At 47.0% G+C, this 21,101-nt stretch overlaps 1 protein-coding gene across 5 annotated transcripts; it reads left to right on the top strand.

Moving 5' to 3' along the window:
• Positions 1–309: 309 nt before the first annotated feature.
• LOC149361621 (Na(+)/citrate cotransporter-like) lies at positions 310–19,440 on the top strand. Of its 5 annotated transcripts, none has more exons than XM_089572739.1 (8): positions 310–347; positions 5,211–5,327; positions 8,157–8,279; positions 11,188–11,268; positions 12,405–12,592; positions 13,062–13,229; positions 16,995–17,129; positions 18,190–19,440. In XM_089572739.1, the coding sequence occupies exons 1-8, from the start codon at positions 343–345 to the stop codon at positions 18,534–18,536; spliced, it is 1,164 nt and encodes a 387-aa protein (XP_089428865.1). In that variant the 5' UTR covers positions 310–342; the 3' UTR covers positions 18,537–19,440. The 5 variants fall into 5 exon arrangements, with proteins under 5 accessions (XP_089428865.1, XP_089428870.1, XP_089428868.1 ...); XM_089572744.1 differs by having other exon boundaries at positions 12,405–12,567; positions 18,190–18,434; XM_089572742.1 differs by lacking the exon at positions 16,995–17,129.
• Positions 19,441–21,101: the final 1,661 nt, after the last annotated feature.

The following is a 21,101-nucleotide window of genomic DNA, read 5'->3' on the forward strand; positions in this document are numbered from 1 at the left end:
CTAGCCAATCCGCTAATCAGTGAGGCTGTCGGAGCAACGGATGAGAGAAACAACCAGTCAAGCAGGTCAGTGGGCAACAAGCCAAAGAGTGAGGCAGCAAACCATGCAATCCATGTGACAATCACCCGACCTACCCATGAAACTGAGAGAGACACGTTTGTTCGTGTGCGTGAAAGCAATGAGTATATGTACGACTACCATCTCAATGGCACTATAGCTGAGCGTCCTGTACATCCGCAGTTCTTAATGTTGCTGGCTCTGCTTTTATCGCGCGCTTTGACCAGCTTGTCCGTTTTCCTTCCAGGAGTTAAAATCCAGGAGTTGTCGAAAAGAAAACGACAAATGAAGTAAGTACTGCAAGCTGCCGCTGAGCAACCTGTGCTGGAACTAAAAAAACATGGCTGTATACAGTTAAGCTTAGCGGCGTAGCGCATTAATCAGCGAGAGCTGTTTCTCTGTGCTGAGCGGCTAGGCTTGCCTAAGCGTGGTTTTCTGTTTACTGTAACCTCACAATAAGCAATACAATCAAAACGTTTTTTTTTATTGCTTCTCGCAACGCAGAACTATAGCGACCTCTGGTACTGATTCACTCCATGTAGAAGAAAGGGAATTTGGCTCAAAACTAATAAGTCCAGTGGCTGAGTGGCTATGCCACTCGGCTGCTGACCCAAAAGACGCAGGTTCGATCCCGGCCGCGCCGGTCGAATTTCGATGGAGGCGAAATTCTAGAAGCCCGTGCACTGTAAGCCCGTGTACTGTGCGTTAAAGAACCTCGGGTGGTCGAAGTTTCCGGAGCCCTTCACTACGGCGTCCCTCATAACCCGAGTCACTTTGGGACGTTAAACCCCATAAACCAAACCAAACCAAACCAGAACTATTAATTATGCGAGTTATCAGCGCATAGAGTGCAGGAACACAGAAGAAGACTGCAAGATAGTATCGTCTTGTCATAGACTTTTCCTGTGTCCGTGTACTTTCTGCCATCATGTCTTTCAAAATGGCGCACTCCTTATCACGAGCAACAGTACGAGTCTCAAACACTTTCAGTGTACGTATTTCGCGTTGTCGTAGGCTTCTCGCTACATCCTAGAGTAGCCCCAAGTGGTGGCCTCTGTGTGGAAGTCGCGTGCTGGCAGTAACGGGTCGGGCAGGTGCGACTGCGAACAGGCCCGGATAAAGCGGCCAACTTCGAACACGATTATATCCCTGGCGAAAAGTAAGCACAAAGCTGTTATACTGCATCACGTAAGAATGACGCAACAAGAAGGAACGATTTATTCAAGCAGCTCCTTTTATACCCCGCCAGTGACGTTGTGATCACGTGGTCATGACAAGGTTTTCCGACGACGCATCTCTCACCGCTTGGCCGTCGCTGACTGGTTGACCTTCGTAAACCTGGCGGGCCAGTTTCTGTCCCGGATCCTTCTGGGCTATCTCTCGACGTGGTCGGAGCGTCGTACGCAGGTTCCCGCTTGCTAACTTCTCCAGGGGCTCTGTCTTCTGATTCAGTCCGACGTCTCTGTTGGTCCAAGTGCCGCCGCTGAAGACCTTACTCCGAGTCAACGGATACCATCCTGGAACCCTGTTGACCATGCACTGCTCCTGGAATCCACCTGCGACTTGCTCTGAAATTGCGCATCCAGACCGGTTCTCCAACATCAAATTTAGTCGCACCTACTCTTGGCTGGCTTTCTGCCGACTTCTCACCGTGCGTGATGCAGTTCATCTTTGTTCTTATCTGGTAATCGAATAAGTGTTCCGAATAACCGAATAAAATGCCATCCTTTACAGGCATTCGGCGTTATCGGAACAAAAACCGAGCTGTACGCATTTCCAGGTATTTTCCAGGGCTTTTCTTAAGCCCTTCGCACAGCTCTTTCGACTAAACCATTCGATTGTGGGTGATAAGGGGCTGTTGTGAGTTGCTTTACGTTGTTTCGTGCCAGAAACGCACGAGAAACGGCGGCCACAAATTGTGGACCGTTATCTGAAACGAAAGTTTTTGGAAGGCCGAAGCGTGCAATTGTTGACCGTAGTGCGTCGACCGTTTGCGATGTGGCAATTTTCATTGGAATTGCTTCCATCCATTTCGTTTCGGAGTCTACGACGACCAATACCATATGTCCGTCCATTGGACCTGCGAAATCTGCTTGTAGTCTGCTCCATCTTTGCACAAATAGAGCATGATTTCACCAGTCGCTCTATGTCAGAATCCAGACCCGGGTACCAAAACAGCGTTCTCGCCGTGCTTTTCATGGACGTCATACCAGGGTGCGTCTCATTGAGCAGACACAACAAACGCTTTGCCGCCGCCCCGGGTAGAACAATGCGATGTCCTCAGTACATCAAATTGTGCCTCACGGTTAGCTCTGTTCTTCTGTTGAAGTACGCCCGGAGATGCTCAAGATCCTGCGGTAGATACGGTGGCCATCCGTCGGCAATCCACCTTTTGACCTGTTGAAGAGTGTCGTCTCGGTTTGTCATTTATTCAACCTTCCGGGCGACGACCGCCGTTTCCTCAAGACACTGGGCATGCAAAACGTACTCGTCCGCAGCGACATCCAGCGGCTCCGTAACCGGCAATGGCAAGCGTCTGAGGGCGTCGGCATTGGAATTCTCGCTGCCGTTGCGGTACTGCAATATATAACTGTAGTTGCCGAGGCACAAGGCCCAGCGCTGGATTCTCGCAGCCGCCATCGGGGCTATTGCTTTGCCTGGATTGAATAAACCACTAAGAGGCTTGTGGTGGGTTACTAAGACGAACGGATGTCCGTAAAAGTAGTCCCTGAACCGTGCGACACCGAACACCGGTGCCAGTGCTTCTCTTTCTAGCTGAGAGTAGTTACGATCTGCCTTTGTGAGTGTCCTGGACCGAAATCCGATGGGGTAGTCAACACCGTTCGCAATTCTGTCCCGTAGCATGCGCCCCAGCAGGGTTGCCAGGTTTGGCTACTTTGCGCCAAATTGGCTACTTTTAGGACCGCTTGGCGACAAAAATTTGAACTTGGCTACTTGGCTACTTTTCGGCTACTTTTGAAATCGAAGTTAGGGTTGTAATGGACCTCTTTTTCTGCCAATGATCCATGCATCTTTGCTTGAGTGCGTGAGAATGCCTTACGCGAACACCATTATTCTGCGGTGCCAGTCTTTTCGTTGAAATTTTGCCTGTAATCATGTCCTAGACTTAAAATACTCCTCGCTCCTGTGTTCACTGGCTCCTGCGTTCTCCCAAGCGAGATTCCGGCTCCGCTATGCAATGCTGATATGTAGGTTTCCTTAGAACCAGCAATAAGAAATGTCCCATCTCCATTCACTCAATGCGCTGCAGCTAAATAAGGATGTGAATTGCTACTTAGCTGATATACCTTGTTTCCTCAGTTGGATACTGGTTCAAAGCGCGTTGATCGGCCACACATGCTAGCCCGACTTACAATTGGATGATGCTGAGAATTACAGTCTCGGTTAAAATTTTTCAGGGCAAATACGGTTTCCTTTTAGCCGATTACTGGGGAGCGGGGAAGAGCAAAAAGGCTTTGAAACGCGATGACGAAGGCTCTTCGTATCGTACAGCGATATCCCGAGAGCCATGAGTTCCCCAGTATACGGCTGAAATGGAAGCCATGTGACCTGAAAAAATTTGACCCAGGCTATGCTTTCTATGCCTTCAGAACATATGAACTGCATGTGGCGATCAGTCTATTTGCAATATAAGCTGAAAAAAGATCACAGGAGAAAAACGGAAAAAGAAATAGGCGCATCAAATCAAACCCTTGTTTATGGAGCAGTGAAGAAATTTCATGCAAAAAACAATGCCAGGCATGCCATATATATATATATAGGAATTAAAATTGCCATGGCTGTGGCTTAGGAAGACCAATTATTTCTCCTCTGAAAAGAAGAAAAACTGTTCTGATTACTTTTCCCACACTTTCACTTCAGAAATTCCTCGCGCGTTTCCGTGCTCCTGTCCCATGGTGTTCATGTATTTCCTTTCATTTGATTTGCGATGCTTTTGTAATTCAGAGTTATTCGCATTCACAATTACCCTGCGTCCTACACGAATTATATATTTCTTGCGCCCTTTATGCTTCTTGTGACGCTTTTCTGCAACCTTGGCGCTACTTTTGGCTACTTTTGACACTTCGGCAGCTGGTTGGCTACTTTTTTGGCTACTTTTCAGCTTTTTGTGGCTACTTTTAAAATTTAGGACCTGGCAACCCTGCGCCCCAGTGACGTTCCGAAGTTGCACTTCTGCGCTAGCCGTCCAATTTCCGCAATGAAGTCATGCGCAGATTCGCCGTCTTTTTGCGAGCGCATGAAGAAAGCATAACTTGCAGCGTTCTCGTTAACTTGTGGAGCGTAGTGGTCTTCCATATGCCGGACGACTTCTTCGTAACTTAGCTCATTCACTCGTCGCCACTGTTATATAGCGTCACGCAGGAATGACGCAACAAGAAAGAACAATTTATTCAGGCAGCTCCTTTTATAGCCCGCCGGTGACGTTGTGATCACGTGGTCATGACAAGGTTTGCCGATGACGCATCAAAAGCGCCCACCACGCCGTCAGGGAGAGAGAGAGAGAGAAAAACTTTATTATGGCAAGTGTGTTTAGACCCCCCTTGGGTCCCTGGACCACCGCACGGTTTGTCGGCGGGTCCAGAGACGAGAGCACGACCTCCGAGAGCACGACCTCCCAGAGCACGACCTCCGCGGTCCCTGTTGCGGGAGGGCGTTCGTCGCCGCGTTTGCAAACTGTGTATGGCGCCAAGGCCGGGGCTTTTAGGGAGAGAGCAAAAACACATGTAGTGACGAGGCTCCTCCTGCTCGCGGCTTAATAATTCAACTTCTTGTTTTTTTTCTTTTCGCGTGGGGAGAGAGCGCGGGGGCGCGCGATGCTCTGCCGCCATCGCGACACAGAGATTTTGGTCTCGACCGGAGCCAGGCATGCAGACCGTGCTCTCGAGTAGCCGTGGAGTGGGTCCACGGGGCGGCTGGTCAGACATCATGCTGTCATGTACTACATACTCCTTGTAAATAGTCGTCTGTGTACATAAAACCTATATCAGTGCTCGACAAGAGTCCCCTGTCTTCCTACTGACTCAGTACTTCGTTGAAAAAAAAGAAGAACGGAGGAACAACTTCTCCGTACAAAGAAGAAGAGAAAAGAACCACCCTTTACTATGTCGTCCACTGTCGTCCTCTTTTTGCAGGCGTCGCGCGGACATCCACAACGCGTTCCTGATGGGTCCGTCGCTGATGACTGTGCTCGGCAGCCTGTGCAGCTACTGGACCGGACCGGCCGCCGACGCACTCACGGCGCTCGCCAAGTACAGTACTTCTATACACTGTCCGCATCCGTATAGAACTCGGCAGTCGCTGTGCGCACACTGACGTGTATGCACACCCTATTAGAACAAATTTGAAGGTGTCTCGACTCCCTCCCTGTCGGCTATAAGAAACACATGGAAAAGTAGGACGCCTTGCGTGCGATGTCAACCTGAACAAAAAGAAATTCCTGAACGCGCAATAAAAATGGAGCAGCTACCGTGATTACAGTAGTGGCAATAATAACAATACTTTTATTTAGGCTGATGAGGTGCAACAGAAATGCAGAAAATTCTGCTAGATTTTTCCGTGATCCCTATGGTACAAGTACAGAAAAATTAACTGCTCATCTGTGCAATGGAAAGCAACAACAAACAGTGATGGTGAAAAAATAACACGAACCAAAACTCACAAAAACTTAATCCAAAAAACAGAAAAGCAGTTGTCTTTCCGGCACATGAATACCAGCAACGTTGGAAAGTACACACCTAAATAACCAAAGAAAACAAAGAGCTGCTTTAGTATATTCAGAAGATTCACATGAGTTCACAAAAATGCACCCCCATTTGTAATGTTCCCCCTGTCTTCATGCTAAGTAAAAAGTAAAAATTGATTCTCTGGCTTTTTCTGGGCATGTTATTGTTTGTCCGGAAGCAACAGGCGCATTTCGCGGCCAGACAACTGGTTTTAAAATAAGGGAGTAATTACTCATTGACGTCCACCCGAGCGCAGCCGTACGGCTACAAAATGTTCCCGCCACTTCATTGCAACTCGCGACGTCCATATCGAAAATAAGTGGTTTCCGCCATTCTGAAGTCAATGGATGTGTAGCATAGCATCTGGGATCCGAGATCAAAGATCGACGCCTAGGTGTGCATTTTAGTTACGAAATTGGCCGCTGACGGCGACACCTTTATTTTATTTTGTGGTGTTTTCTAGCTAATAAAACAGGACATGACTTTTCGGTTTAAACGAGAAAAAAAAAACGATAAAAGTGCGCCGAATTCAGTTTCAAAGGAGAGCATTAACAAAATATATGCGCAAGACAAGGGCGTATTAGGACGGGACATGGTAACGTTGTAAGTAAAGAATTCATGCGTTTGGAGGTATTGCTTCGCTACGTTATGCGCCTCAGCCCACCGGGAGGTCCTCTTCCCTCCAATGTCGTCTGCTAGCTTAGCACTGTCACCCACCTGGAGCAATTGCTGACACTCACTCGAAACCATGCATTAGCGTCACAAAACATCGCACCCATTAATTCTAGGCGAAAGCATTTTTGAACAAAGAAGAGTTTATGAAAGCAATTTTTTTATATATCGTTAGATTTCACTATAACAATCACTATATTCGCATATCTGCGGTCGACAGGCTTGCATTCTTAACGTTTTTGCTATCGTCAAAAGCGTTTCCCATTGGTTTTTATGTAAGTCTAAGCAGCTCGATGCGAGCGATATGGAAGTTATATTTTTGACCTCAAATTCTTGTACAAACAGGGCTAGTCAGAAAAAGGTTTCATAATTCGGGTTCTATCACGTCATATTTTTGTAGCATTAGACAGTTTGCTATAAGCGGTTGTTTTTGTGTGGGATATAAAATGCTTTATTTTTTTTGTCGTCGGTTTGTAAAGAAATGCAAACAGCGGGTTTACTGCAAATCATGTACAAAATCAGTTACTTCTTTTTCTACCTGTTGCCGCAAATAGTATACAAAATCAGCTACTTCTTTTTCACCCTTTTACCGCAAATCATGTACAAAATAAGGTACTTCTTTTTTAACCTTCTACAAAGTAAATTACTTTTTTTTCCTCATTTAATATAATTATCTCGGCGCGTATATTATTACATACTGCACAGCACTTTTGCGTCCTTGAAATCCCTATCTGTCTTAATTATGAATCACTGCCACCGAAGGTCGACAAGAATGGGTTGCACCAGGCGCATGCGCGGAAACAGCAGTCGACCATGCTTACTGGACATTTGCCTCACATTCTTACCGGCTCTCGGCGGCAGTGATTCACTAAGCGCGGAGGGCACGCGCTCCCGTGTTCCCTTTAATATTGCTCCTACCTGCACACTGCGACCACATTCTTTCAGCGCCAATGCGATCATTTTATACGCTGAAGATCCTTGGAGCAAGATTTCGTTAGCGTGGGTAGTACTTAATGCAGCCATGCCAATAAGGCGTCTTGTGTGTCAATTCTCGCTTCGGAGATGTACTGTTCAAACTTGGCCTAAAATTAAGCACCGTCATAGTCTGAATAGAAGTTTAAAATCAAGTTTGACTGGAAACATCCCTCTGCACGTTCGCAAAGCATATCCGATGCTTTCCCTGCGGTGTCTTCAGCTTTGTCCACACGGACACGAAACTTCCTAGAAGACTCATTTTCGGGTAGAAATCAAGTATAACTTGATTAAGAGGATTGCCCGGGGCGCAGCTATAAAATGATGGTTCCTACAGATATATTACGGAAGACACCCGGTTATTCATTCGTCGAAAATAATGTTCACCGAAAAGGAAAAAAGAACGAAAACTACGTACGTGCAATAAACACGGACGAAAGTCCGCGGAATTCTCAAAAAGCAAAAACCCTAAAAGTCGAAACCTTTCTAATAAAGGCCTCGTTTTCGGTGAGGGAGTATTCTCTTTGTTATTAGAACCTACACAACCCATCCTCAGTTCGTCCTCAGTGTCCTTTTAATTACCACTATTGCTCTGACCGACCACGTATCACCTTATATTGGCGCGTTGTGGACTAAGTTGCCGCTGTACCCGCAAGACCCATAGCTATTAGTAATAGCTATGGCTAACAGCTGGCTGCTCGGCGATTCCAGAAGCGTGCCCTCCCCGGAGGCGGACATGACGGCCTCTTCGTGGTGCGTGCTGACGCTTCCCGGCTGCGTGGCGGCGCTGCTGGTCGCCTACTGCTACCTCTCCTGGGCGCACGTGCTTCCCTAGTGAGTGCGCGGACGGGGTGCCGGTGGAAAGCAATCGCACTGCGTCCCGTTCACTTTTGGCCCCCGCTGCTGCTGTCTTAACGCGATACCGTTTAAAGGCCCCGCTACCCGGGAAATGGGGCGTCGGCCTTGAAGGCGTTGTAAGCGAAGAATCACGAGCATGACTATGGCAGGTGGTCCCCAGAGTAACCCAGGAGGCAGGTGGGCCACTTAGGTCACGTCGCCTTGTGGCGTCATCACAACCTACCCACCGAATAGTGAGCGTACTAGCCACCGTGGCAGGTGGCACTTAAAGTAATGATTGGTTGCTCGTGAAGAGAAACCTGGTCCCCACAAAGCGCACAGGTGGCAGCACCTGCCATCGCAGTGCAGTGGCGCATCGCTTAACCGCTGCACCACTGCGCCAGGAGGCGTATGAGGGCTCCCAGGGATCTGCGAATGTAAAGTACCGAATGACCTTCTGCATATATGGGAATTAAACCATTACGATATCGCGTCATACCCTTAACGCGGAGATTGATTGTCCCCTCCAATATTTTTGCATCAAACTCATCGACATCTCCACCTTGTACTTCCTGCTGCGTGGGAGATTGTAATTTATGGATGTTCTCCACGGCCTAACAATTCTCTGTAGACGCGTAATTCGGAGGTCGTGGGTTCGGATCCCACCGGCGGCATCTGGTTGTTTTTTCTTCTGCTTTTCTAATCAATTAGCTTTAAGCGACAACATATTCAGTAATATTCTTACTTGATCAACAGCACAAAAAAAAATAAATTAAGAAATCCCCTGTGCTCCTTGGTTTCTGTGGCTGTTGGCTTCTCTGATATATACGAGGGGGTACCCAAAAGAAACCGGACTTATTTTTGTTTGAACTTATTTGTTCACATTTTCAGCACAGACCTTCAATATCCTTCAAAGTATTCCCCACTTGCAATGATACGCTTGTCGAATCTTTCATTACAATTTTCAAAACATTGTTTAAATTCATTTTTTGTGATGCTTGACAGTGCCTCCGTCGTTTTTTTCTTCACCTCAGCAACATCAGCGAAACGCTTTTCATTCACCTATTTTTTCATTCTAGGAAACAAAGAAAGTAGCACGGGGCAAGGTCGGGAGAGTATGAGGGTTGAGGAATAGGGGTCATGCCATTTTTGACCCAAAATTGTAGTAGAGACAGGGCTGTGTGAGCAGGGGCATTGCCATGATGGAAAAACCAGTCACCCGACCGCCACAAATCTGGCCGCTTCCACCGCACCTTTTTGCCCAATCTTTTCAAAACGTCCAAGTAGAAAGCCTGGCTAACTGTCTGACCCTGCGGGACAAATTCTCAATGGACGACTCCTCACACGTCGAAAAAACAAATCAGCATTGTTTTGAGGTTTGGTTTCACCTGACGAGCTTTCTTGAGGCAAGGTGAATTTGAAGTTTTCCATTGGCATGATTGTTGCTTTGATTCAGGATTCGATTCAGGAACACTTGAGTTGTCCCCATAGCATCGTCCTTGTACGTCTTTCTTAATATTTCAAGAGTTTCCATTCAACTTTTTCCGAGCAAAAATCAGAATTTCACCGGCGCACACTGTTCACGAAAATCAGCCATTGCAAAAACGACATTCACACAAAACCGTCGTCACTCTAAAACTCTGCCTAAACCAGTCTGACCTCCCTCAAAGACGGCACTCGGCTTACTGACTCTGGAATGTTCGTTCTATGCGCTCCTAGTGGGAAAACGCGGTACCACAGAAGCTTTCCCGACCAAAAAATTTAGTCCGGTTACTTTTGGGTACCCCCTCGTATATATATCAGGTATATTATATATATATATATATATTGCTTCTCTGTGACACTCGCCATTCCTTCTGACTGCTATTGCATGATTAAAAGTGTTCTATCCCTGTTGTTAACTTCTTTTGTACGAGAAAATACGAGAGCAAATTAACGAAGGTGGCATGAAAAATGGAAATAAAATAAATTGCCGTACGGAGCCTGCTGCGCTAGGCGCAATGCACGTATGCCTGCGACGCCTTACGACTGCCCCTCTCGACGCACTCCTAGGCTCACATAGATCACCTGACGGTAGGTGACACCACAAGGGCACAAAATTTCGCAACAAAAAAGAGCGTCGATGCAGCTATCAGGGGTATATGTCTGCCTTAAAATGACTCAGCAGTATTGACAAATTATTGACCAATGGCTTTGCGTGTTGTCCGTGTCATGAGCTAGCAGCGGGAAAAGGTGAAGAAAAAATGACTGGCGATTAATTCGATCGATGCGGCTGAGAATACGTTACGATCAGTGCTCCCCCGGACAGAGCAGCCGCTGCCGGGTTCAGACCGTGCGAGCGGGTGGTGTGATCTAGTCCGTCAATCACAACTGTACACGCCGAACCCACTCTTCCCCACCCACCAACCGGCCCCTCCCACCAACAGGCTGTTGCTCCCACCCTCTCTCTTTTGTTTTCCTCTCCCACTTTCGCTCTCCTTCCATCTCTCCTGAAAGTGAAGCGGAGGATTTTCAACTCTTCACTTTCCCCTTGCCAATCCATGCTTCAGACGGACGGATAGATGGACCGATCGTTCAAACATGTGGGTTATAATGCTAACGCATTAAATTGAAGGCGTCAAGGACAGAGTAAATCGGGCACCGTCTACGAAGCACGCTTCAACCCCTTCTCCTGATCTTCAACACAAGTAGCGTTTTACATTTCCCTGCCGTGTTGCCCGCTTCTTTTCAGGACGTAGCATTCCACAATATATGAAATCTTTTTAACTGAGCACAGCAGGAAATGCTCTCTTTATCGAGACATTGGTGCACTTATGTGGTCGGAATATATCTAGAGAATTACGCGGCGATTGTCATTTTTCGAGGGCAGATGCACTGTCAGTCACTGTCTGACTTACTTGCGCAGTGAGCCGGAGGACATGAACACCGAGCACTCAGCCGCCGTGCAGACTGCTTACACCAAACTGAAGGCGCTCGGCACGCAATCGTGAGTACGGCCGGCCAGCCTGATGTGAAGGTTCATGAATGAAACGGACTCTCTCTGTTCTCCTCTCTCTCTCTCTCTCGCAGACTCGCGGGCGCTCTCGCCGTGCACAGCTTCGCTCTGGCCCTGGTGATGTGCGTGCCCGCGGGATACATAGGGAGCGACATCAGGCAAGGGAGCGCCCCCTGGACGGCTTGCATGCACACTGCGCGGCGAAGGTCGCGTTAGCTGCGCTCGAAATCACCTCGAGGGAAATTTAAAGCGGATATCGGCGTCCGAATACGTACAGTACAGCGTGAGGAAAACAACACAGCGATGAAGCATACCATCTTACAGTTTAGAGGTTGATTTTCCCCGCTAAGTGGCGCACCATCAAGTCAGGAGAGGTTGATGACGCGAAAGATGTTTATCCTTTGGCAACTACCTCCGTTTCGACAGCCATTACTCCCTTGGAAACTAACTGCAATGCGACATCAGCCACGGTTGGGTGACCTAAAGACAAGCCGCGCGTCGCGAGGATTAATTGCTGCAGTTAGTCCCATTTTGCCATTTCGGTTAAGAGTGCACGTTTAGAGTGTTTCATACTGCGACGCTTGTCACTGAGGAGTTGTGGTTACTCGCCCGGCCAGTACCACTTGCTTTGTTATCAGACGTCACCCAGGACGTCGAAATTTGCGGAGCCCTTCACTACGGCATCTCTCGTAGCCTGAGCCGCTTTGGGACGTTAAACCCCATAAACCAACCAACCAGACGTCACCACGATTCCATTGTGGACACATTATTTCAAGAAACCGGCCACAAATCAGATAGAAAGGGACGAAATCAAGGGCGCGACAGACGATGGTAACAGGAACAGCTCTCCTTGACATTTAGGACTCGATTTTATCACTGTAAGGAAAGCGTAGCCAAGGAGATTTCTGGCGTATGGGTTCCTTTTTTTTTACATCGGCACGAAGGATTACGGCATTTTTTTAAGAGTTTCACCGCATAGAAACCGAGCACGCCTAGCCAGGGGGAGACCCGTACCCATTTGGCACTTATCGGCACTGGGGATCGAACTCCCGCATACGACGCAGATGCCCAAGCCCCTGTCGGCCACCGCAGCGGTCTCGCTGACATTTCCGATGCGACCCACGCAGGCTGACGCTTCTGGCCCTGCTGGCGTCGGCGGCGCTGCTGGTGAGCGCGTCTGGCTCGCTGTTCGTCAGGACGTGGTCCATGGTGCGCCACGCCTGGTCCAGGGTGCCCTGGGGCATAGTCTTCGTCCTCGGAGGCGTCCAGGTGGCCAGCAAGCTCGTGGAGGTCAGTGCACGTCAAAGAACCCCAGGTGATCGAAATTTCAGGAGCCCTTCACTATGGCGTCCCTCATAGCCTGACTCGCTTTGGGTCGTTAAACCCCCATAAACCAAACCAAACCATCGTGAACACACAGATTCCAAACTCACCTCCTCTCTGGACTGTTGCAAACGGGTTGTGCTACTGCTTCCACCGCGCCAACAAAAGATGTACTATCGTGAGCAAAAGTAAGAGCCCCTCCTCCCCCACCCTATAAGTTCCGACGCGTGCCACTCTGTATGAAGGGTCCACCTGACAAAGCACTTCTGGTGGTTAGACCGGCACAGCAGGCCCGTCTTGACACCTGAAGAGCTTTGTCAGGTGGCGCCGCCACGCAGAGTGGGACGGCAACTTGGAGGGAGGTTCTTGCACGTTTGCTCACAATAGCACGTACACTGAAATCCAGCGAGTATAGAATGGGGACGCCCAGGTAGCCCGTACTGAAAATTGCATGGCCGCAGGATTACGACCTGCTGCCCCACCTGTTCAGGCTGTTCAAGCCCACCTTCTGGACGGCGCGCTCGCACATCGAGGTGCAGGCCATACTGGCCACCATCTCGTCCGTGCTGGCCGAGACCACCAACAACCGGACGCTCAGCCTGCTCATGATGCCCATCGTGCAAGACATCGTGAGTCTGTACCAGCACCATATATGCCCGTGTGCACCTCACACTCCCGCATCTGGAGTGGAAGTACAGCAGTGAAATACGCATGGAAGGTATAGGCTGTCCACGCGAAAAAATTCCGGGGGTGCACTTAAGTCCTGCTTAGGCGCAGTAAGGCGAAAGCATTTCTCTTGGTACTGCCCCGTTGGTTTCTTGAAGGCTTTGCTGTGTTTTCGCTCTAACTTCGCTTCTACCAGATCCGAAGACGTGGGTCCCGTTGCTAGAGCGTCTGGGAAGCGTACCAAAGTATTGATTAATTAATGAATTCAACAACTCGATTAAAATACCGGTGATTTTGCGAAGTAACTAATTAATTAATTGAACAAATTCGATAAATAATTACCCAACTCATCGTTCGTTTTGGTGACCTAGCTGAATTTGTTTATTTAATTCAGCGGTGATCAAGTAATTCATAATTTTGAATAAATTACCGATTAACGAGTGAAACAGTTACTAATTAGGTTAATTAATTTACCAACTTAAATAATTACCAATTAAATAATTCTGATGTCTTATTCATTCATGCTAATTACGTTATTTAATCAACTAATCAGTTCAGTTTAATGTCGTTTATTTCACCATATGCATGGTAGGAACTCGTGGTGAAAAAGCTGCTCGAGGCAGCTTGACTGGGCCCAAGAGACCACAGGAAGGTGGGGCAGCGTGAAGATGCCAACACCAGGGGAAAGCAAATATAGCAACGAAACTGGCATTTTCATACATGAGGACACGCAATATATAGCAAATAGCTAGACAAGTAATCAGCATTGGAACAGTGCAATCAGTGATCAGTAAGCATAATGTCATTAGATATTTAGTGTACGTTAAAGAGGCAGAAGAGATGCCACTTGAAATTTCAATATTTAAAGCAAAATTTCAATGTCAAGTTACACATATTCTAATGTCCCACACACAGGAAAGCATATTGCATGTATAAGTGGAAATAAAAATGGGAAAAAAGCTTATACGTGATTAATTAAAAAGGAACATTAAGATAAAACACAATAAAATTAACAATATTTTTCAAGTAAGCAACATTCAAGGCAGTGTTTAAATATTTGTGATAACGTTTTAAGAAATTGCTGCCTTAACTGGTTTATCGTAGGCTTAGCATGAAAGATGTGTGTGTTTAGAACTGAAGGGAGATTGTTTTAGTGACTGATGTTAAAAATTAGTTCGGAAGAGCGGAATGTACCAGTTATTAGTGCTCCTAGTAGAAACGATATGTTCGTGGCGCTGTAGTGATGTGGTTGCAATTAGAAAATCATGAAATGGTCTCTTTGAAGAATAAGACGTACGCAAAATTCTAAAGTCGTACAAAGATGTCAGGGGATTATCTTACAGGTTGAAACCAAGTGACCCAGAGTGCGAGAGCTATGACTGATCTCCCATGTACCGGATGATTCTTTTTTGGACTGTTAGGAATTTAATGCTTGTTAGTACTTGTAATGGTGCCCCAGACAAGGTTGCAACAATTGATGTGGGACGCAAATAATGCGTGATAGAGCTGGATATTTACATGCGCTGAGAGGAACGTTCGGCAGCGTGAGATCGCCCCATCTGCTATGGAAATTTTATTGCATATGTTCACAACTGCAAGTCCCAGTTCGAGTTACTGTTAAACGTGACTGCAAGTATTGTGTGATTCTACAGTCTCAATATTCTGGGCTTCATAAATTATGGGGTGGTTAACCCTGAAATCTTTAATTTTTTGCTCTGACAATAATTTTGGTTTTAGTCTGACTAAGTTTCAGTCCATTGGATTGTGTCCTCAAGAATAAGTTTACAAGAAAAAGTCCTATTGCTTTACCAACATACCTGCATCTGGCCCCGGCATAAGTGAGGAACAGTCATCAGCATGTATGATAGACTTCTCTGATCTGTCAATGAGGACAATATCATTGATAAAAGCATTAAACAAGAGAGGCCCTAAGGGGCTTTCTTGTGGAACTCCGTTATTAACTGTTAGAAAGCTTGATCGATGATTTCCCAAGCATACCATTTGTGTTCAGCTGCTTAGGTACAATTTAATTCTAGAGGTATGCCCCGGACTCCATACCTGGGCAGTTTAGTTATGAGAATGTTGTATAACTTAAACAATCGAAGGCTTTCGTGAAATCAACGAAAAGGCCTAAAGTAAAGTAATTCTGATTGATGTTATCTAGCACAAATTCTTTGAGCGTTAGGAGAACAGTTTCAGTTTATCTCCGGTTCCAAGGCCATGTAATGACCCTTATAAAGGATGATTCACAGTTCGTGCGACACACTCTGATGACACGCTCTATCGACGGGTCTTGTAGAGTCGATCACACTTGTCTAGAGCGCTCGAGCGGTGCCGTCCGGTGGAAATTATGCGAAATTCTAAAGAAGGCATTGACTTTCGCTGATAATACTTGCGCTGGGGAGACGCCTAATAGTCATGTGCACCACACAGGCAACAGCGCCTTACCCCCAGCAAAGCAGCTGCGATGAGATTTAACTTCATTCCCACCCCAGCACACCGCTCTCGAGCGCTCCGGACAAGTCTGGTCGACTCTGCACACGCCACTCATGGGACAAGAAAGGCTTTCGCATTAAAAACCCGAGCGAGAATTCACCCCTCTCTTGCCGCCGTCGAGCTTGCTCTTTATTTGTTGACAATTGACTTGCATTATTGAGGTGGTGTTTTCCACTCCAGGATGGTGACCATCGCGACGCAAATAAGCCCTCAAGCCGCAGCACTAGCTTCCCGTCGATCACGCTGCTTTATAACACTGTGCCCTACGTAGAACTTTCGCAGATGCCGAAAATATAAACGCACGCTGACATGCCGATGTAACGCGCCGCTACCGTGCGACAAGCACATCCATAACGAGCCGTCTGATAGCGCATATCGAAGAAAACATGTGAACCGTCATTTTTAAGGTCGGCTGGATATCTTCGGAAAAGAGCGCTTACTTTGTAACCCTGCACTGTTGAATGCTCACTCTTCGTTAACCCTGTTTAATACTCATTTACATAACATGAGTTTGTAAAACCAGGCACAGATTCTACGAAGCTCTATCCATGCAAGAGTAGTTCGTTTTTGGCCTCAGTCTGCTTGAATATCTTATAATTAATAGTTTAATTAGAGCTGCAAGGTGCGCTGACCTGTGTGATGCCTTTTAAATGTTCTTTTTTTCTCGGGGCTGGCCAGTGTCTTAACGATATATGTTTCTTAACCCCTCATGTGAAGCCCTCACCCGAGGGCCCTTGAGGTATTTGTAATAAATATATATATATGGAATTTTGTTTGTTTGCTTGTTTGTTTCTTACTTTGTTTGTTTGTTTGTTTGTTTGTTTGTTTGTTTGTTTGTAACGCCTAAACAGACAACACACAGAAAGCCAGACGGGACAGGCGCAGCTACAGTTCTGGCTTTCTGTGTGTTGTCTGTTTAGGCGTTACAACCCTTTTCTGGAAACATGCACCAACTAGCCCCCCAACAAGTATTACTGGTACAACGAACTGAAAGTAGTCATGTGAATTCAGCAGCCGACTGGTGGCGTTAGCTCCACAGCTGCTACAGCTCTAGCTTGCTCCTTGCTATTTCCAAGTGCATGAGCAGACTTCGGGGATTGGGCAAAGTTCAAGAGATAGCCCCCTTCCGTAACTATAAAGGTCCCAGCGCGAAATGTGCCCGCGCCGTTTCGCTCGAGCATTAAGCGGGACTCGCCAGCAAGGCTGGATGTCTTTTTTTCTCTCCGTTGCAGGCGGACAGCAAGAACATGTACCCGATGTACTACGCCATTCCGGTGGTGGTGGGCGCGTCCAGCAACGTCATCATGCCCATCTCCATACCCATGGTGGTGATGCACGAGATCGGACGCGTGCCTTTCGTCCGACTCGTACGTATGCGCGAATGGTGAATATTTCGCCGAGGTGGGCTGTTGGGTTAGTTTATGGAAAGACGGCATGTTGTAAACGGTGTTTAGGGAAGATGAAGAGGCAAAAGAAGTGCAAGGCATGGTGCTGGGCGAGTGGGTAGAGCATTCTCTTGAAACACAGCGCTGGAATACAACGGACGAGAATGAAGGCACACAGAAGACACACAATGCGCTGACTATAAACTTTATTGTCAGAAGGCCGATCCGCGCATTATATATGAAAGAGGAAGGAGGGAGTGGTGCGCATGCGCATGAAGAACCGTGGCACGCACGCAAAGATGGCGGGCGCAGATCGGCCTTCCGACAATGAAGTTGCTAGTCAGCGCATTGTGTGTCTTCGGTGTGTCTTTTTACTCATCCGTTGTCTGCCAGCGCTGTGTTCCAAAAGAACAAAAAAGTCATAACACCACCTGATAACACCGCTTGCGACAGCTGAGTTACCCCTGCTCTTTTTCTCTAAGTCTTCTCCATGCGCAGTTCTCAAAAAGTACGTGGATAGTAATCGCTTAGGTCGCGAATTAGTCGCTTGATATTTTTTAGCTATTGATTTCTTGCGACAACATAGGGGACAATTAACCGACGCCCCCGCGATTATTCAGCAACTTATGTATGCCCACAACTCAAATCCAAGGCTCTGTGTCCTCTACGACAGAGCGAGGCGTTGCTGACACTAATCACATTCATTCCGCGTGCCTGTCGGAGAAGGTGACTGAGATCACTTTGTCATGTGGAATTTCTGTAACATCTAATAGGCTCTTCTTTTTTTCGGGAAAAAAAATGTTTTAATGTGCATTCCCATTCCTGGAAACCTTTGTGTGATCTAGTCTAATAAAGTGAGCGGATCAGTTCAGTTCCTAATTGGCTATAATGCGCTGATGCTGGCGAACAGAATGCACTAGTGGCCGCACTCGCTTGAAAAAAACCAGTTTAGATATGCTATTCTCATTTTCTTCGAATGAAATGCATTAGGAGCATTACAGTGTTTATAACAGATACCCTTGTCGACTCTGCGTGCTTGCAGGTGGTGTTGGGCGTGGTGCTCAAGATTGTGCTCGTCGGCGTGGTTCTGCTCACCGTCAACGCCGTCGGCAGGACGCTGTACGACTGGGGCAACCATCACGTCGTTCCCGACGCCTGACGTCGCCCACAGCCACCGAGCCCGCAAGCCGGGGCTTTGCGGGCTATCTTTTTTGTTATGCATATTTTTACGACTGTCAGATATCAATTCAGATGATTTTAGCATTTGTCATCTCTTTACGGCTTTTTTTTTCTCCTCGTTTATCGTGCAAAATTATCGCTCGATCGCCCGAATACCCTTCGCAACGCCTGCGTGAGAACGAATACTTCGACGAAAGAGGACAACAGTGAAAGCACTGCGTGAGCCGTCACGCCTACTGGTGATTTGTGTAGGCGGCTTTACGGCACCTTAACACTGCTCTGGCGTGAGCGAAGAATGCCAGGTGAACGTGTCAAGCATCTACACCACTCTTCCACTTCAAACAAGCGCTAAAGCGGACGTGCTTCTGCATCGGGGCCTAAAATGGTCTAATTCCACGAGACGATGACGTCATGTGCTGGATATGGAGGTGCTCTTATCAGCATTTACGTCAGCGATAACGATACTGATGTGGGGTGGAAGAAATGGTGAGTGAATAAATAGGACTCATCTCCGTAGGACAATGACTTCGAAGGTTTGCTGTGGAATTGAACGTCCCTCTTTGCTGACTTCTGCAAAGCACCTGGTGAAGACAATGCTGTATAGCGTTACAGTGAACCGTTTCGAACATGTAATTTGTGATTGTTCAGCATATTGCATAACAGAACCCCCAAAACGTAGAAGTTAAATTCAAATTTATCTGATTCGCCATAACTCATTTAACTTGAACTCTCATCACTACATAAAGCAGCGCATGTCTCGAACAGTCGGAAGCGGCCACCAAGAGCACATCCAGCCCATGTCAGCACGAATAGATACAAGTACTCGTTTTTTCCTAGAACAACAGTAAACACATTCTTTTTGAATCCGGACTGACTGGTATTTTTCAGTACATTTGTTCCTGGATGTAATGTATTTGTTTTGCGGCTGTGGAAAGATGACACCCTGATCAATTTCTCATTTCTTGCTTTGTAATTGTGCCATTTATTGCACTCTTGAATTGCATGACCTGCTTTGAGCATGGCAGTACTGCTATTCTGTATTGTCTTGTATCTACCCTGTAATGACCACAGGCCAACTGTATTAACAAACAAAATAAAGTGCTTGGAACAGGAACTCTGCGTAGTTTGTTACCCCTCGTCCTTGTACGTGTCCATGTGACCTTGTCAAATTTAGCTCCTCCAAAATGGCGTTTTTTGAACCAGCTATATATCTAGCCCGGGTGTCCCAGCTAAATGTAACCAAAACTTTTTTAAAAGGCGAAGTGTCCTTGTCCAGTGAAACCAACTCAGCGTTGTTCATAGTCGCGTGGCCTAGTCGAGTATTCTTTTCGCTCTTCAAAGTTCATTAGTTAAGTTTAATTAGCTAACTTTTTAATAATTAACTTCAGGAGGAAAGTGTCAATGCAATAGTTTTAGATCACCTCGAAAAACCGCTAGCAGTGCTGTTTCCGTCAAGTTACGATTTACGTAGCTTCATTTATTGGCCTTAAAAGAAAGTAGTCACGTGACCAGCTGAACGCTCACTTCTCTGCCCCAATGTGCACCCAAAGTCTCATCGAGGAGAGGACTGCAGAAAAAAATGGATTTTATTCTTTAAGGCGCGTCTTGGGACGTTGAAGTGGCACAGTTGTCAAGTGGAAGCTTTTTCTTATTGTGCGGGTTATGTAGGCCGGTAAAAAAACTACCTTAGGTAAATATTACTTTGCTGCAAATGTGTCAGTAACCTGTTTCTCAAAGCGATCTACAACTTTTCCATTCACACTTTGTTCCTCAAGTCAATAATTAAAAAGTTAGTTAATTAAGCTTAACTAATTAGTCAACCTTGAAGAACGACAAAAATACTGCAGACTAGCTCACGCGACTCTAAACAACCCTCATATGGTTTCAGACGGCTAGGACACCCCATGTTTTTTAAAACTTGGTTACATTTAGCTGGGACACCCGGTATATCGCTCTAACAACCACCTTTCTGGGCTTGTTTCTCTCCTTTCTCGGCAGGCTTCGGTTTTGTTTTTCGCTCTCAACCTCTGGTTCCGGTAGGTTCTGGTTCCCTGGAATCCCCTTCAGCCGCAAAGTCCAGTTGGCCCGGTTCCCCTCTGCTGCCAGGCTGGCTGTACTGAGAGCGAAGCGTCTTGCGTTGTTGTCGAAACCTGTCGGTAATCACCAGTGCAAAGCCGCGTTCACGATGCATCGCATAGGAGATTTCGTGTTGCCCTTCAGAGTAACGGAAAAACAAGATTGGGTCTGTGGCTGTTAATATTGAGGGCAGAGCACGCTGCTCTGGTTATGTTATCGGCTATGTGTCGTACTGAAGTGCTTTGAAACACTAGCGCTGGCTGCAGTAATGCACGTGTGTAGCAGTAAAACAATCGGAGAAATGCTTGTTGATGCTGATAGCTTTAAAAAGTGGTAGGGTTTTAACACAGGTAAACCGAATAGATTTGCGAAAGCATGTGTTTAGCCTGGTTGGCTAATGGTTTCACTTTCCTGAGTCATCGGCACATCTGGCGACGATATTAGGCTCAGGTGAAGCTCTGATAGAGGTTAAGCTGATGTTGTTGTTGTGTTGTTGAAAACTTTTATTGTCCAACAGATAAAGACCACACCGCCTGGGCCGCTCTGTCTCACCCCCCTTTACGGGGGAGGGGGCTTAGGAGCGGCTCAGCCGCACGGGATAGTCGCAGTCAATGCTGGCCGGGTTGGTTTCGCTGGCGGCCTCTTCTGCCAGTTGGACGGCGGTGAGTTGGAGCTCAGGGTCCGAGCTCCGCAACAAGG

This window comes from Amblyomma mixtum, chromosome 2, assembly GCF_055824585.1.
Source record: "Amblyomma mixtum isolate Tamu chromosome 2, ASM5582458v1, whole genome shotgun sequence".
In the NCBI taxonomy this organism is placed as follows: Eukaryota; Metazoa; Arthropoda; class Arachnida; order Ixodida; family Ixodidae; genus Amblyomma; species Amblyomma mixtum.